Source organism: Brassica napus, chromosome A2 (assembly GCF_020379485.1).
Source record: "Brassica napus cultivar Da-Ae chromosome A2, Da-Ae, whole genome shotgun sequence".
Classification (NCBI taxonomy): Eukaryota; Viridiplantae; Streptophyta; class Magnoliopsida; order Brassicales; family Brassicaceae; genus Brassica; species Brassica napus.
Window position 1 is genome coordinate 28,116,186 of NC_063435.1, and position 19,956 is coordinate 28,136,141.

At 28.1% G+C, this 19,956-nt stretch overlaps 2 protein-coding genes across 3 annotated transcripts; both read right to left on the bottom strand.

The window, feature by feature from the left end:
* Nucleotides 1-2,307: 2,307 nt before the first annotated feature.
* Nucleotides 2,308-6,833, bottom strand: LOC106415245 (plasmodesmata-located protein 6-like). 2 transcript variants are annotated; one of them, XM_048746507.1, is made up of 2 exons: nt 6,084-6,828; nt 2,308-2,627 (listed from the first exon to the last, which is right to left on the bottom strand). In XM_048746507.1, the coding sequence occupies exons 1-2, from the start codon at nt 6,811-6,813 to the stop codon at nt 2,464-2,466; spliced, it is 894 nt and encodes a 297-aa protein (XP_048602464.1). In that variant the 5' UTR covers nt 6,814-6,828; the 3' UTR covers nt 2,308-2,463. The 2 variants fall into 2 exon arrangements, with proteins under 2 accessions (XP_048602464.1, XP_022552512.2); XM_022696791.2 differs by having other exon boundaries at nt 2,452-2,620; nt 6,084-6,833.
* A 2,209-nt stretch (nt 6,834-9,042) lies between these two features.
* On the bottom strand, nt 9,043-10,380 carry LOC106425646 (F-box protein At5g25290-like). Its single transcript, XM_013866367.3, has one exon. The coding sequence runs from the start codon at nt 10,339-10,341 to the stop codon at nt 9,196-9,198; it is 1,146 nt and encodes a 381-aa protein (XP_013721821.1). The 5' UTR covers nt 10,342-10,380; the 3' UTR covers nt 9,043-9,195.
* Between the last annotated feature and the right edge of the window lie 9,576 nt (nt 10,381-19,956).

A 19,956-nucleotide genomic window follows, 5' to 3' on the forward strand; every position in this document is an offset into this window, starting at 1 on the left:
TTTAAAATAAATAAATTTTAGTAATTACGACATGGAGGCAGATTTGACAGCTTCTCTGTATAAATAAATAAATAAATAAATGCCAAAAATTATTAAATTACATGACATATCAACAACTTTAAATCCGTTTTTTTTGTTCAAAAGTTGTTGTGCACTGGTTACAAATTGTACACCTAGAAAAGTAGCCATCGGATCTAAAAATAAAAATCCAGTAAAATATCAAGTTGTTGATTTAATAAGGTTAAAAATCTATAGCGATCAAGATAATGTTTTCGTCGATGACATGATCACTTTCGCCGATGTGCTGCTTTTTGGCCTTCTTGGGGTATCATATGGAATTATCATATGTCTATCATATATAGTATGTATATCATTATGAAAACATATGCAATGCTATATAAAACATATGAAAATTTGTATAGTTATTGTAACAAATTAGTAAATATCATTTTTTGACCTTTTTTTTACAAAAAATATTGTAATCAAGGGCGGCGGACCACAAGCCAAAAAAAAAGGAACTCATATAGAAACATAAAAAATTTGAAAATGAGAAGAAATTCAAATTATGGTGATCAAAACTAATATCTCTTTTTTTATTTTTTATTAGCCTCATTGAAATGATGATATTTTTATTATGACAAGTTTCTAACTTTATTCAATAACCTTTTTTTGTATCGTAAATCTTTAAAAATATAAAATTAATATTTTTAAAAAAAAATGGGGGCCCAAAAGATTTGGGGATCCAAGACCTAAGCTCAACTCGTCGTGGTTTACTGTCGAACAACGTTTAAGCGCTGTGTAATCGGCCGATTTATCCGCGTTTTCGAACAGAATTGTAACATTAGTACTGGTCACTGGAAATTAGTATAACTTTGCTCGATAATATTTTGTATTTATAATTAGGTCTATCGTTGAACAATTAATTTAACTATTTTATATAATAATAATAATAATAATAACGAATGTCAGACATTTTGAAGTGTATCAAACAAGTATGGATGACTTATCAACAACTTATACGAGTTTAGAAAGTGTTATAATATTGATTTTACTACAATGCATCGAAATAATTAAGAAACAATAAAGATCAACTTATTCTCTGGGAAAATGATATTTTATTCCTCAACTATTTAAAATCAAAACATTTAATACACAAATATTGATTACGCAAAATTATTTCCAAATTAATTGTTGACTGTTAACGGTTAACTATTTCAAAACTTCTCGCAAATAATACTTAGATATTAAATGTGATGATTTCAAACGGTTGCAAAATAAAAAGCTATATATCTTTTTGTTTTGAATTTCTAAATCAATGTACCAGTCAATTTTTTAAAAATAGAGTTAAGAAAATTTATCAAAGAAACCAATTAGAGATGTTTCTAATGCACACCATAGATTGTCTAAATCTGAGATCCATAACAATCTACAAAAGTGATTTTACTTTAATTTTGTTAATTTTGAAGATAAATATTTAAATTGTGAAAGCTTGTACACATTTATGTTATATGTAAGTACTGGAAAACATCTAATATTATCAGTCTTATATGTCTACATATAGTTTGTATTATGACCGATATATATGTCTGTATAAGGTTTTACAAAAAAACTATAGTGATAAAAAACCTTATGTAAATCATAATAAAAGCTTATACACATTGAGAAATTGAGTACAAAATAAATAAATAATTTATATTCATCCAACTTGATAAATTTTTTTAACTCAAAATTTTGAAAATGATTGATTTTTATTTAAAAACTCAAAATAAAAGTATAGGTTTTTATTCTTCAAATATTTGAAATCAGCACATTTTATATCTAAGTATTGTTTGCGCAAAATTATTTCCGAACCAATTTTTTAATGCGAAAAATTGGGTTTGAAATAATCAACCGTACAAAATTGAACGAAAATTGTTAGTTTTCCATTTATACTTTAACGGTTGATTATTTTATGTTTAATTTTATGCAGTCAATAATTAGTTCGAGAATAATTATACACAATAAAACTTAAGTATATTAAATATACTGATTTCAAATAGTTCGAAAATAAAATACTCATTTTCCCACCTATTCTCACAAAAGAACACAATAAAGATCAACTTGCTGATTTAAAAAGGTTTAATAGATACGAGTGGAGGAGGAAGGATCAATTCCGAAGATGGACCCAATTAGTTATTACTTATTATCTTATCCATAATCTATATAAAGAGCAACTTATCCATCCATCCACTAATATTACGAAGTAATTACGTATATAACGACGTAATTCAACTACATATTTTTCTCTTTTACAAAAAAAAACTAAATACTCTTCTCTAATTTTTTGTGCCATCAGTAGTATTCTCTAATTAAAATTCACTTATTAGCTAATTAAAAAGCTCAAAAATAAACAACCAGTTGAAATAAAATGTTGAAAATGATAGTAAAGATGAGTTATATTGTCAGATCTCCGCATATTTATATTCATTCGAGCAAAAAAACACACATAAAAAATAATATACCCAAAACCAAAACATAAAAAAAGTATGACCATAATGATTTAATTAGATCAAATAAACTTGTTGTCCTCATATATAACAAATTCCTTTGGGCCGCCACGTGCTTAGCCCGAATCCCTTTCTTGAACTCTACATTGAAACCATACAATTATCAAATATACGTCTATACTTAAATTATAGGATAATAGATTTAGATAACAAAAAAAAAATTATGATAAATAGCACATAAAGAATCTTTTATTTTAAGATAACACTAATTAAAAGGAGATCCGTTATCACCTTATTTATTCATCTTGTGTACGGAGGCACTAATTTCAAACATTAGAAAGAAGGAAGAAGAAAAGCTACTAACAGGCTTAAAAATTGCACGTGGTAGTCCGGCAATTTCACATTAATTTACTGTTTGCGGACGATAGTCTTTTTTTCTGCAAAGCTAATAGGCAAGAATGTGGGGTTATATTACAGATTTTAAAAGATTATGAGAGAGCTTCGGGGCAACAAATAAATTTTGAGAAATCGTCACTTCAGTTCGGGCATAAAGTTCCGGTTCTGACTCGATTGGAAATCCAACAGGTTTTGGGGATTATCACAATAGGAGGTATGGGAACTTACCTAGGGATTCCGGAGAGTCTGGGAGGATCAAAGACTCAAATTTTTGGTTTTCTTCATGAACGAATAAATAATAAGGTTAATAATTGGACGATTCGGTTTATTACAAAGGGGGGAAAAGAAGTTTTAGTTAAATCAGTAGCATCACCTATGCCAACTCATGTGATGTCTTGTTTTCGTCTACCTAAAACGGTCACCAAGAAACTTACGAGTGTGGTTTCTCACTTTTGGTGGAGCGGCAATGGAAATAAAAAAGGGATGCATTGGTTTTCATGGGATAAAATGTGCAAAGATAAGAAGGACGGAGGCATTGGCTTTAGAGATATTCAGAACTTTAATACAGCTTTATTAGCGAAGCAGCTATGGAGGCTACTTGATAAACCTGAGTCTCTCTTCGCAAAGGTTTTTAAAGGGCGTTATTATAGGAAGTCAGATCCTCTGGATCCTATACGTTCATATTCTCCCTCTTATGGGTGGAGAAGTATTACTTCAGCTAGATCTCTGGTTAAAAAAAGGCTAATCAAAAGAGTGGGAACAGGTTCAAGCATTTCAGTATGGAATGATCCCTGGATCCCCGCTCAACGCCCGAGATCAGCAATTCAAAAACTTCAAAATCAATATTTGAATCCATTACTTAAAGTGGAGGATTTTATTAATCCAGTAGACCTTTCTTGGAATTTAGATTTGCTTAATGCTTATGTTCACAAGGATGATGTGAGTATTATACGGGGTATAGCTATTAGCCGAAATCCAAAACCAGACTCATATGGATGGTTGTTTACGGACCATGGCAGATATACTGTTAAATCGGGATATCGTATGGAGGAATTATATCCGGATTTCGGATCTCAAAGCAGTGATATGGGCCCCAATGTTAAACCTTTGTTAGCTCACTCATGGAAACTTCATTGTTCGCCAAAACTACAACATTTTGTGTGGCAAATAATCTCTGGTAGTTTACCAGTTACAAAGAACCTGCGTTCTCGGGGGATTAAGTGTGATTTGCAATGCCATATATGTGGTGCAGAAGAAGAATCGATTAATCGTGTGCTTTTTGAGTGTCCCATTGCGCGCCAAACATGAGCTTTATCTAATATCCCCTCACGATCGGGAGTTTTTCCTACCAATTCTCTTTTTACCAATATGGATTATTTATTTTGGCGGTTACCGAAGGAACCTGATTTAAGTTATTTTCCGTGGATATTGTGGTATATTTGGAAAAATCGCAATGCTAAGATTTTTGATAATAAAATTGGAAGTCCTCCTCAATTTCTCCGGATGGCGGAGATAGAAGGCACTTTATGGGCGGAGGCCCAAACTAAAGAGGATATAAATAGGGGTTTTTCATCTGGCAGGAACTTGAGTTTACAAGGGGTAAATCGATGCTATATTGATGGCGCATGGAAGGAACAAGATCCCTTTACAGGGCAAGGATGGTGTTACAGAGACGAAAGATCCACTGATAATATGATGGGTGCTATGTCTATTCGCAGGAGTTTATCACCTTTACATGCAGAATGTGAAGCTTTGATATGGGCGATGGAGTGCATGAAGACCCTACATATCTCAGAGGTGGTGTTTGCAACAGACTGCTCACAGTTGGTGAAGATGGTGTCTACTCCAACAGAATGGCCGGCGTTCACTACTCACATGGAGGAGTTTCTACGATGTAAGGAATATTTTTCTACCTTCACTATTCAGCATATTCCAAGGGCACAAAACACAATGGCGGATAAGCTAGCACGAGGTGCTAGGAATCAGCCTTCTGCTATGGTTTATGTTGACTCCGTTCCTCCGAGATGGCTCTCGGCTCAGGAATCTACTTAGTATAGTTTGGTCTTTTTTGTTGAAAAAAAAAAAAAAAGGTAAAATGACTAAGTTATTCTAAACTCTAAAGCCTTATCTTAGTTCCACCTCTTAAATATTAAACCTTAAATCCTAATAAGTAAACGTACTCAAATATAAAATAAAACTAGATATTAACCCGCACATCCGTGCGGATATATTTATATTTTAAAATTAATATTTAAAATATAAAATATGTTATAAAGATATATATCTAATATCAATTTTATGTATATAATTTTTATTTTAAAAATTTATATTTGTTGAAATTTGTTTGATGATATTGTACAAATCATATATTAATGAAGTATTTTTGTTTATTTATTTAAAATGCAAGATCAATATTAATAGTTTAATTTTAAACATTAGTTTTATATGAATTAATAAAAAAATTATTAGCTTCTTTGTTTAGAAATTTTTATTCTCGAAATATTTTTATGTGAATAAATTAAATTATTTTTGTTATATTTTAAAATATTATTTTATTTAATATTTTATATTTCAGTTTAATGTTTTTATTTTTACTAAACATATCAACATGTTACAACCAATAAAATATTTTTTATTTTGTTTTATTTAAAAATTTAATTTGATAATTTAAAAAGAATTGGACTATACTTTTTAATTTTAAAATTAGTTACTGGAATATATAAAATATGGTCTATATTAAATATGAGAAGCAGTCAAATGATGATTACCTGATGATAATATATTTATATTTTTTAAAAATGTTATTGTTTAGATATATATTGTTTTTGTTAGGAGAATATCATATATGAGTAATTTTAGGATGTTTAGTTAAATTTCTAATGAATGGTCTAACATAGACTTGTGTATGATAGATAAAAAATAGGACTCTATTTTAATAGAGTAGATAAAAAAATTAGTTTTTCAACTGATGCTATTTTTGGGAACGGATTATTTTGGTGATATTCTAGACTACTTCTCTAAATTATATACATCAAAACAAAATAACGCATGACAGAAAATGTTCAAAAATATAGTAATTAATATGCTTTCTACATTAAAAAAAATATGCTTCTACACATATGACCTTACTTTATTTTTAGTTCTCCAGAATATATATCGAATCTTTAAAAAAGGCAACGGAGCAGAAAAGGATGTAACTACCTTCACCGACGGCTCCATGCGACGAGTAACCAACGTAGCACTTGGCTAAGTAGACGTCACCCCAAGTGCTTGTTCCGCAAAACGGTTGAAGTTTCAGCCGTTGGATCGCTTCCATCAAACAGTCTTGACAATCGGTTGCACTAAGATCACCGGTGCACTGCGCTACAGCTTGCGCTTCCCCTGACCTCTCCACTCTGTATGACGTACCACTATTTGCAACCACTTTATCAACCAACGCATTAGCCTGAGCCAACTCGTCCGACTTATATTTATACCCAGCCGGTGTCCCGCAACTCATAACCATGGCCGTCTTATCGGCCACGCCAAAGAACACAACGTTGTCGTACTTCACTAAACAGCCTTCGAGCTGCAACGCGCAGCCGGTCTCGCCTACGCTGTTACTTTGGAGCAGGCGAACAGCTTGAGTCACACAACTTACGCACTCATCGGAGGTTAGATCACCCCGGCACTGGTGCAGTCCGTAGTTTCCGTTGACAGTGAGATTGTTGTATGTGTAGATAGAAGCTGAGTTTACGAACATGCTGAGTAGCGAGTTGACATTTGGCTTGATAGCCGCTCCGGTGAAGTACTTTGGTGCAGAGCATTGGTGGTAGTAGACTAATGGATTCACAGAGGGATATAGCCAGTTTGTGAGAAAATATACGGCTACGATGGCGACAGCGATCGAGATAACTGGTTTTATCGATGACATCTCTTTCGGCGATGCCATACCTTTTGGCCTTATGGGGTATGTCTAAATCACAAAATATGTGTAAACATGAGAAATTGTATATATATACACATACACATATATCATTATGAAAATATTTGCAAATTGCAGTAGATTGTTTAGATTATATAAAATTAATGAAAATAGGAGGAAGTGGTAGGCAACTACTCTCTATGTTCGTTGCGTTACTACTTAATATATGCTATCATTATGAAAATATTTAACAGATTATATTAGATAAAATATATGAAAACTAGCTTAAGACCCGCTCAATTGCGCAGAATAAATCTTATATATAAAACTAATTTTAATTTATTATTATCTATTTGTATTTGTATACGTATTATGTATATAATTAAATTAGAGTAAAGACATAAATCAAAATAATACATCTTTTTTAACTACGATAACTTTTTTGATAAATAAATCAAAACAATCATTTTATTTATTTTATATGGTATATAACTAAATTTCAATGACATAGACATAGATATATAGTATGTTTTAATATAAATATTTATTATTGAGAATTCATACTCATATGATAAACACACAATTTCTAATGTGCGATTTTTTTAATGCAAATTTTAAAATTAAAATATTAAGATTTTAATACTTTTACAATACAAATTTAAAATTATCATATTTAAGTATTTGCTATGTTATAATTAAACTAGATTAATATATAATATGGATGTCTAGTAAATGAGACTTCTTATTCGTACGATTTATGATTATTTGTATCTTGTTATTACCAAAACAAATCAAACCATTGATCACAAAATTTTAGTATGAGACATTTAACGTTTTTAATAATTTATAGTCGTTTTAAAAAATCAAAATATAACATATAAGAACAAATTTATTATTTTATTATATAGTTAATGTGGTTGTTTAATATTTTTTATTAATATAAAATTAAACAAAAAATAGCTAAGATACAAAAATTATCATCAAATATTTATCATTTATAATCATTACTTGTCATATATACGTTAATCATATTAGACAATTCCGTAGCTTTTATTTAAGGAAAGTATGAGAATATTCTTTTGTACACTATTTATCAATTTAATAGTTAGTTTAATAAAAAATATAATATAAGTTAAGATGGACCAACCTATTTCTCTAAGAAATCTAAATTTCATTCTCATGGTGACACATGACTACAAAATAATGTTGTAATGTTTTTCAATTAATATATAAAGGATTGCTTAATTAATGTAACTAATTAGTAAGTACTCCTCATTTGACGTGGTTTTCTATATAAATAATCTTTCCGTTTCAAATTAGTTGTCATTGTAGGGTAAACTTTTCGTTTTAAAATAAGTGTTGTTTTATAATTTTAATGCAAAATTTATTAATTTTAGATTTTTATTGATTGAAATGTGGTTAGGTGTACTGGTAACGATGTTTTTATCTAGTAAATATACAAAATTAAATATTTTCTTTGCTCAAATCTAAATAGACAATTAAAATGAAAAAGATTAGAATAGATATAACTGAGTTCGATATTCTATATTTACTTAATTATGTCTATCGTTGAACAGTTAAATTAACTATTTTTATAAATCGAATGTCAAACATTTTGAAGCGTACCAAACAAGTAAGCATGACTTTTCAACAACTTGCTGAAGTAAATTAGTAAACAATAAAGATCAACTTGCTGATTGAAAAAGGTTTAAGAGGTGGTGACGAGTAGAGGAAGGATCAACTTCGGCATGAATTCGAGTATGAAGCAGAGGTACGATTTGTAAGAATCAACTTCGGCATAAGCTTCTGGTCGATCAAAGGAGAGGTCGTTGACACGGTTACTCAGAACATGAAAGATAACTTTTTGGAACCTCCATAATGGATACGTTACCAACAACGAATTGATTTAGTGGTTAAACTACGTAGCCTGAGCCTCACTTTAGGGGAATGTACGGGTCTACACGATCCCAAGACCTCTTCATTAAAAATGGTCTTAGCAAAGCCAAAATATATAGCCTTGCAAAATCATAAACAAGAAACAAGCTCAACCTTCACCAAAGAAACTTTGAGAGTAGTTGGAAACTACATTTGAAATGTTGAGATCAAAGTTAAGTTATAGTCGATGGCGTGGCTAAAAGTAACTTTTAACTATTGACTGATGCTTCCAACGAATGTGATGATTTGGAATATGGAACATAGGCGGCTAACCTATTTTAAACACTTGACAAGCATTTTCATAGATTATATATATATATATATATATATCCAAAGAAATAGGATAACACGGCAGAGTTTGGAAATGTATCAAGAACACAAGAATGCACCAGAAATAAACAAAGCAAGGAAACACCAACGCAAGATAATCTCTCATAGAACACCAAGACTATGCAAGACGGAAAAAAAAATAAATCAAGAGGGGAGAAACCATTGAGCATCCTTGAGCTTTAAGTTAGAGAGACTAGGGAAGCGTTTGATGGTCTTTGTTGCAAGATTGTAGACACATATGTCAATACATGAAACTCTCTTGTGACGGAAACGGTCATCACGGGTGAAATAGATGGAGTTTGGCTCAATACCAAGGGTGTGGTCAGCAGGCACGGTGATACCAAAATCGAGAAACAAGGCCTCATCGCCTAGAGAATCCACCTTAATAAGCTTGGTGTCTTGCTTCTTGTAGAGGTGGAACGTCCTATTCCTTTCAAAGCTAGACTCGGAAGTTATTGCAAGGACCGACAAAACCTCTCCTGATGTTGTAACAGCAAAGTTATTGCTAAATGAGATGATCCTGTATCCTCCCATTCTCACTGGATGCCAATTGATCACCCACACATCCTCAAAACTATGTTGTCCCGACAAATCCAGGTGTCGAATGTAGCCATGTTCCGTTTGGACGTAAAGACTGTTACCTTTAAGTACCACATCTTTTAGGCCTCCGGACTGTACATCGAACCGTGTTGAAATCTCATGGTAATGAACATCCCCTTTCTTGCAAAATCTTAGATACGGACATTCTTCAAAACGCCACACAACAAAGTAGTCACCCTTCTTCTCGTCTACCCACAACACAGCTCTCAGATCTTCAGCAGTTACTAGATTCCCAGAAGAGAACTTCTCATGTTCAATAATAATAAACTCATTGAACCCCTTATCTCCTCCTAATCGCTCAATCTTATAAAGAGAACTCTTGACTGTCTCTAGAGGTGGAAGACGGATCCTCTCATTGCTAAACACGTTTATGATATGTAGATCTGATCTGGAATCTACAACAAGGAACCACTTACCTGAGCTTCCTAGGAATCGATAGTTACTTTTCGCCTCGTAAAAAGTATCTTCCTCTGGATTGTACAGACAATAACTACCCTCTTCTTGAGACATTATCAGCATGGGAGATCCGACTTTTGGTCCCAACGTCTGCTTGGAACACAAGTACCAGTTCGAACACACCATCTTAGCACAGTGGAAATCTACAAAACTCAAACGTTCCAACAGGCATCTTAACAAGTCCATTGGGAGCTCCGACCAGTGCCCGCGGTCGCAGTTAGGAGGAGTCTCCATGGTTTCTTGCTGGAATCGTTTCTCCGTGATTTACTTAGATAAATATTTAATGGAATGATCATTTCAAAATATATATATATTTCATGGAATGATTTTTTTACCTGTTTACTTTTTTCCAAGAAAATTAATCACGAATCTAAATTTTATAGTCAAATTAAGTGGGGCTTATTGGAATGGGGATTTGGAAAAATACTAGGGATTTTATATATGATGGGATTTATCTGAATCTATCTGGATTTTAGGGATTTTACCAGAGATTTTAACGAGGGATTTGTTAGAATTTTTTTAAAAAATATATATATTTGCTAAGGTATTCTTTGCTCCACCGAATGGAAGAAACCAAAGTTCAGAATGATTCTTCTACATGCTATCGTTTGAGACTACAAAAAGAGGTATGCAATGAAGCTCTGTAGATTGTACATTATCCATGCTTTGGCCTTCACTATATGTGATGTTGTAGCTCCTCATCGTTAAAGTTTTTTGTTTTTGTTATGTTCTGCAGCTGTGCTTTTGCTTATATGAATATTCATAGATTCTCATCAGGATGGAGGGGGTTTAGAGATGAATCTCAACGGAGGCAGCTCTAGAGCAGAAGAAGATGACTTCGGTGATATAGTATGACTCTTTTGTTACATTCTACAACTGTTGTTCATCTTTTTGTATATGATCTGTAACTATGCAAGCTATGCATTTTTGTTTCAGTTATTTAGAATTTAGTGAGCATCAAATGAGCAAGATCAAAAAGAATGAGGAAATATCAGAAAAGAGGGAGAAAGAGATTCAGCAGGTTAGTGCTTGCAACTCTTTAATGCTCTTAATTGTTAACCTTTGTCATTTTCTCCTTGTTTTGTGTCATCTGCAGGTTGTTGAATCCGTAAACGAGCAGAATATATAACCCCTTCTCTCTCTTGCTCTCAATGTTTCATGAATAAATGTTATGTGAATCCCACGGGCAGAGCGTACATAGAGAAACGGAGGTATGGTTATGTGTGCGTAACAAACGGAGGTAGTCTTGGCACTGTCAAGGACCAAAGCTGATGAAGAAGAAACATACGACGACGTTGAATTTATTAAACAAAGAAGATGAAAATAATTGTTTTATTTATTTATTTTGAAATACCATCTCATTAGATGGTATTTGTTTCTAGTGAATTTTGTCTATAAAACTAGTTATCTATATTTTGAAATAACTCTTGGTAAATATTATAAGTGAAATCCTTGTTTTCCAATAAGGGGAGATTTGAAAGAGTTTGAATAAATGATTAATTCAATAAGGGTGGATTTGATAGAACTTTTATAAATACTCAATACAATAAGGGGAGATTTGATCAAAAACTAGGATTCTCTAAAATCATCAATACAATAAGCCCCCCTAAGTTTTTTATTTTTCTTGAAAATTGGTTAAGAAGTAAAATAATTATTAATTTAAACATGATAAGTATTTAAAAAGTTTTAAATTAAGATACATATTCCAAAGAAAATCACAAGTACACGATTATAAAATAATAAATTAATTATTATGATCCTTTGCTCTAAAGAAAATCAATAGTTATAAGTGCAAATCTTCTAATTAACACATTTTTTTCTTAAATAGTTCTTAAAGATCTTTAAGATCTAAATGACCAAATTAAGTTTTGTTAACAAGGTAAATGACAATTATATCCTAATATATAATTTTATTTAGGGATAATTTAAAAAAGAGTCATTTTGGTGAATATACATAGAAATACCTTATTTATGAACCATATTTTGAAAAATACATCTCTGTTTTTCACTTTTGAAAACTGCACTTCCTTATATGTAAAATGACATTTTTATCCTGATATTATTGTGAAATATTTTTAAGTATTTTTATTGTTAGTTTTTACCTATATAAACAAAAAGTTGTTGTTGGTATTGTCTATCCGATTAATACTGTAAAATTGGAGACTCACTTGTAACAAGATCGTAAATTAATTTGAGTCTCTCTTGCTATTAGTAGATCCAAAACCCAGATGGTGCTTTTGAAGATGCTCCATCTCTGATATTCTTATTTGTTAATCTTTACTTTGTACTTTAATGTCATTGTTAAAAATAGACATGATAGAATTCCATAGACCAAACAAAATTGATGTTGGCAAGAGACAGAGACGAATTCGACCAGATCAAAAGGAAAATTTACAAAATCAAATTACGTTCAGGAATATATTAGTGAAGAATTAAGAACTATGTACATGGAATTAATTATGTATATTGGTTAAAAATAGAGAACGAGAAAACAAATGTTAGCCACGCCTATTGCTTTTGAAAAACTTTTTTATGAAAAGAAATATAAAATTGTATTTAATAGGATTTTGTCAACAATATGATATTATAGAATAAAAATATTAATTAAAATTAGTTAAGACGATCAATGTTAATTTAAATGCATAAGTCTAAAGTTAATCACCTTTTAGCAGAATATTAAATATATTTTTTTGAAATACAGATTAAACTAGGTGTTTTGCCCGCGATGCGGGCTTAAACATTTTCATAATTTTTGAAATTTTTTTGTACACTATATTCATTATACTAAAATAAATCTTAAAATAACTTAATATTTTATTTTAAATTATAAATTAAAAAATTTTGATTATTATTTAATAATATAATTTACGTTTTAACTTTTTACTAAAATACTTTTTCAGATAACAATACAATATATATATAGAAATTATCTGTTTTTTAATTATATTTTTAGATTTTGGATAATTCAATATTTTATTTTAGTTATATAATTAAGAATTTTATTTGATTAATATTTAGTTATATAATTCATGTTTTTAACTTTTTATATATAATTCATGTTTTTAACTTTTTACTAAAAGACTTTTTCATATAATAATACAATATATACAGAAATTATCTTCTTTTAAAATTATATTTTCAGATTTTGGATAATTCTTACTATTATTAATTTTAATCAATTATCTAATCAAATAAATTAAAATTTCGTTTTTATTTTTTAATTTAGTTATACATTTTATTCATTAAGGGTATAAACGATATTAACCACTCTAACTTTTAACGTGAGAGCTTGATTCCAAAAATTTACTTCGCAAATAATTTATTTGATTAATATTTAATTATATAATTTATGTTTTAACTTTTTACTAAAATATTTTTTTAGATAACAATACAATATATATATAGAAATTATCTTTTTTAATTATATTTTTAGATTTTGGATAATTCAATATTTTATTTTAGTTATATAATTAAGATTTTTTTTATTAATATTTAGTTATATAATTCATGTTTTTAACTTTTTATATATAATTCATGCTTCTAACTTTTTACCAAATGATTTTTTCAGATAACAATACAAATATACAGAAATTATCTCGTTTTAAAATATATTTTCAGATTTTGGATAATTCTTACTATTATTAATTTTAATCAATTATCTAATCAAATAAATTAAAATTTCGTTTTGATTTTTTAACTTATTTATACATTTTATTCATTAAGGGTATAAACGATATTAACCACTCTAACTTTTAACGTGAGAGCTCGATTTTTTTTAATTAATATTTAGTTATATAATTCATGTTTTTAACTTTTTATATATAATTCATGCTTCTAACTTTTTACCAAATAATTTTTTCAGATAACAAAACAAATATACAGAAATCATCTCGTTTTAAAATATATTTTCAGATTTTGGATAATTCTTACTATTATTAATTTTAATCAATTATCTAATCAAATAAATTAAAATTTCGTTTTGATTTTTTAACTTAGTTATACATTTTATTCATTAAGGGTATAAACGATATTAACCACTCTAACTTTTAACGTGAGAGCTCGATTCTAAAAATTTACTTCGCAAATAATAAGGGTATAAACGATATTAACCACTCTAACTTTTAACGTGAGAGCTCGATTTTTTTTATTAATATTTAGTTATATAATTCATGTTTTTAACTTTTTATATATAATTCATGCTTCTAACTTTTTACCAAATGATTTTTTCAGATAACAAAACAAATATACATAAATTATCTCGTTTTAAAATATATTTTCAGATTTTGGATAAATCTTACTATTATTAATTTTAATCAATTATCTAATCAAATAAATTAAAATTTCGTTTTGATTTTTTAACTTAGTTATACATTTTATTCATTAAGGGTATAAACGATATTAACCACTCTAACTTTTAACGTGAGAGCTCGATTATAAAAATTTACTTCGCAAATAATAAGGGTATAAACTATATTAACCACTCTAACTTTTAACGTGAGAGCTCGATTTTTTTTATTAATATTTAGTTATATAATTCATGTTTTTAACTTTTTATATATAATTCATGCTTCTAACTTTTTACCAAATGATTTTTTCAGATAACAATACAAATATACAGAAATTATCTCGTTTTAAAATATATTTTTAGATTTTGGATAAATCTTACTATTATTAATTTTAATCAATTATCTAATCAAATAAATTAAAATTTCGTTTTGATTTTTTAACTTAGTTATACATTTTATTCATTAAGGGTATAAACGATATTAACCACTCTAACTTTTAACGTGAGAGCTCGATTATAAAAATTTACTTCGCAAATAATAAGGGTATAAACTATATTAACCACTCTAACTTTTAACGTGAGAGCTCGATTTTTTTTATTAATATTTAGTTATATAATTCATGTTTTTAACTTTTTATATATAATTCATGCTTCTAACTTTTTACCAAATGATTTTTTCAGATAACAATACAAATATACAGAAATTATCTCGTTTTAAAATATATTTTCAGATTTTGGATAATTCTTACTATTATTAATTTTAATCAATTATCTAATCAAATAAATTCAAATTTCGTTTTGATTTTTTAACTTATTTATACATTTTATTCATTAAGGGTATAAACGATATTAACCACTCTAACTTTTAACGTGAGAGCTCGATTTTTTTTAATTAATATTTAGTTATATAATTCATGTTTTTAACTTTTTATATATAATTCATGCTTCTAACTTTTTACCAAATAATTTTTTCAGATAACAAAACAAATATACAGAAATCATCTCGTTTTAAAATATATTTTCAGATTTTGGATAATTCTTACTATTATTAATTTTAATCAATTATCTAATCAAATAAATTAAAATTTCGTTTTGATTTTTTAACTTAGTTATACATTTTATTCATTAAGGGTATAAACGATATTAACCACTCTAACTTTTAACGTGAGAGCTCGATTCTAAAAATTTACTTCGCAAATAATAAGGGTATAAACGATATTAACCACTCTAACTTTTAACGTGAGAGCTCGATTTTTTTTTTATTAATATTTAGTTATATAATTCATGTTTTTAACTTTTTATATATAATTCATGCTTCTAACTTTTTACCAAATGATTTTTTCAGATAACAAAACAAATATACATAAATTATCTCGTTTTAAAATATATTTTCAGATTTTGGATAAATCTTACTATTATTAATTTTAATCAATTATCTAATCAAATAAATTAAAATTTCGTTTTGATTTTTTAACTTAGTTATACATTTTATTCATTAAGGGTATAAACGATATTAACCACTCTAACTTTTAACGTGAGAGCTCGATTATAAAAATTTACTTCGCAAATAATAAGGGTATAAACTATATTAACCACTCTAACTTTTAACGTTAGAGCTCGATTTTTTTTATTAATATTTAGTTATATAATTCATGTTTTTAACTTTTTATATATAATTCATGCTTCTAACTTTTTACCAAATGATTTTTTCAGATAACAATACAAATATACAGAAATTATCTCGTTTTAAAATATATTTTTAGATTTTGGATAAATCTTACTATTATTAATTTTAATCAATTATCTAATCAAATAAATTAAAATTTCGTTTTGATTTTTTAACTTAGTTATACATTTTATTCATTAAGGGTATAAACGATATTAACCACTCTAACTTTTAACGTGAGAGCTCGATTATAAAAATTTACTTCGCAAATAATAAGGGTATAAACTATATTAACCACTCTAACTTTTAACGTGAGAGCTCGATTTTTTTTATTAATATTTAGTTATATAATTCATGTTTTTAAGTTTTTATATATAATTCATGCTTCTAACTTTTTACCAAATGATTTTTTCAGATAACAATACAAATATACAGAAATTATCTCGTTTTAAAATATATTTTCAGATTTTGGATAATTCTTACTATTATTAATTTTAATCAATTATCTAATCAAATAAATTAAAATTTCGTTTTGATTTTTTAACTTAGTTATATATTTTATTCATTAAGGGTATAAACGATATTAACCACTCTAACTTTTAACGTGAGAGCTCGATTCTAAAAATTTACTTCGCAAATAATAGTATAGATAAAAGAGGTTAGTTGGGGCCAATAAGGCCTCCACAACCACCAACGTTTCCGCTACATTCAAAGCATCTTTAGCTAATCTATCAGCTATGGAATATTAAATAATTATATATACATTTCAAAGGGATACATTAGTTAATTTACTTAGATAAAAATGTAGTTTTCAAAAATTATAAATAAGAATGTAGTTTTCAAATTAAAATCTTATACCGAAGTATTTATCCAAAATTTCCCTTAATATTTAACTATTTATTAAATATATAAAAATAAATAACTAAAAATAATAAAATTGAAAATTCCTTTTTCAAATAACAAAACCGGTGTCAAGAACTACAAGTTTTTTTCAGCTTTCTCAGTTTCTTTGGTTAGCGTAATTCTACTCGGTATGATCCGAAAACCTCCTAACATGCATGAATCACCTAAACTTTATCTCAAATCTGCGCTTACTGTACATCTATTGTGGTACTTTCCCTCTCAAATGTCTCATAAAGCTCCCACCTTTCCACCACTTAGGACGCTTCATTCAGTCCCCAATTCAGTTCATCATCTATTGTTGTTGCCTCTTCCGGAATTTCATACGTTGTTGCCTTGTTGGAGATATCGTTGGAGAGTATATAAGAAAGCTCGGTTGGTTTAATCTTTATACCAAATTCTACCCGGAACTGACCATGCACAGCCCTAATTGTATATTTCTGTTTAATAACTAGACATATGTGTTCTTTCTTTTGGTGTATGCAAAGCGGACTTTGTAAAAACACATATAAGATAAAACCAATGTTATTCTTGCCTTGGAGTAGAGGTCTTTCATCTTTGAGGGTTTTAATGGACCATCTCTTTGAGTTTTTGGTGGAGTTATACAACTTGAGTGTATACACATATAAACCATATGACTTATGAAGCATTATTGTGTCATTTGGTATTTACTATAAAACTAAAAAGATTCAAGATGCACTAATATCTCTTGTAGGTTATAGATGAATGATAAATCATTAATAATACCGTTGCATTGCTTCCATATATAAGGTTTTTAATGGACCATCTCTTTGACTTTTTTGGTGGAGTTACTCAACTTGAGTGTATACACATATAAACCATATGACTCTTGAAGCAGTATTGTATCATCTGGTATTTACGATAAAACTAAAACGATTCAAGATGCATGCACTAACATCTCTAGTAGGTGAAGATCAATGATAAATCATTAATAATACCGTTTTCATTGCTTCCATAAAAAAATTCAATCTAGCTAAGTTACAGGCTAATATGGTCACAGGCTAGCTAAGATATGTTGACCAAAAATACAAATATAATTCGGTCTAATCGCTTAATCAACTTCTTATGTCTTTTTTTTTTTGGTATATGCAAAGTGGACTTTATAAAAGGTTTAAACAAATGCCATCCTTGGATTAAAGGTCTTACATCCTTTAGATTTTTATTAGGCGGTGGATATCTAGTTTAGCTTAGTCATATATATATATATAATAGAAAATACTCTATATAATATATTTTCAAAGTTACGATATCTGTTGGAGATTTCTAGTTTTAAATCTAAAAGAAGAAGATACACTAGTTTGGCCCTCAGAATACAAGAGTCACAAAATAGAAAAAAAATGTGTTCTGTCACGAGTAAGTGACATAAATTATTGACAAATATCCGGGGTCGGCCTAAAATTTATACAAATTTGGGGACATGTGGCGGTCTTTAAGTAAAAATTTTCTTTTTACAAATTTAGGGGTTTAAAAGTTTTTTTGGGAGCCTATTCATATGTAATTTTTTCAAAAAATTTGGAGGTCTGTTGCGAATGTTTCACTCCGCATGGTCCAGGACCGGTCCTGCAAATATCAAACATCCTAAAACATCCTAAGTATGCTGTAAATAAAGCAATTTCATAGTCAAATATGAAAATAGCACATGAGTGTAAAACTCGAAAAAGAAATAGCTAAACCTTGATTCGTGCACATATGTGAATGTTTTTTTTCTATATTTCAGATTTATGGAAGAATCTAGACTAATCATAAATGGAAGATACAACCTATGTATACTTTTTCTCGGACCTATGGAATGTTTTTAAATATTTTATGTGTTTGCATTTATAAATGATCGAATATTTTTAATATTTGAACATGTGTTAGTTATTTATATTACGTTTAGATGTTAAAACAATTTAAGAGATAGATTTTTCTTGAATTTTTATTTTATTTTTTGATGTAGTATTTTGTTAATGATTTGTGTATTTAACTATTAAACCTAAGTTATATTACCCTTGCGTTCAAAATTTTTATTAAGTTTTGGTTCTCTATAAATTATTTGTTTATAGATATAAAATTTAAAATGTTTTATCAGTTTTATTTTGGTATAAATCTGTTATATGATTTTACTCATTTTGACATATTATTATCACATGATAATTTTTTCTACTTTATACAGAAATATATTTGTCAAAATCAAAATTCAATGAAGTAATAGATTTTTGTGTAGATGATAACAATATATAAATTGTATTTAGTTTTGTATTTATATTATGCTTAGATTTTGATTTAGTAAATAAAAATATATAAAATTTTCAATATATTATATATTGTACTATTTTATACTAAAATTTAATATCATTTTTAAATCAATATAATTTTATGTTTATGAAAATAAATTAGATGACCCTTAAATTTAATTTAATAAATTATATAGAACAATCCGAGAAAGTATTTTTATAGTTATATACAGTCTTCACAAATGATTGTATTGTTTTTAGTTATTTACATGTTTGAATATTTAAATTAAAAAATTATTAAAAAAAGTGAGACAAACTAAACGGATAAGGAAAACTATCTGTAACATGATATAATTATAAGTACTTGTATAATGATTACTTACATAATATACTTTTGAGATTATATGGTACCATTGGTTGTTTGTATTTTATGAATATTCTGTAACTCTTCTTAAAAATGTATAAGTTGTTTGAATATAATATTAGTTATTTAGAATAAAGAAAAATTAATTAGTTTGATTAACATATTAGATTGTTAGTAAGTAGTCAAAGTATTAATTAATTTTTTGAATAGCAAATTAAGTAAATTTGATGCTTGTTTTAAATGACAAAAATATTAATGATAATCTATCTATCTATACTATTATTTGAAAAGTGAATTTGCTTACTTGTCATGTTCTCCATGATTTTAAGACCAATATCAGTTTACTTAAACAATTTTAGTTAGACTAATTATTTTCGTTGATATTTTAATATATAAT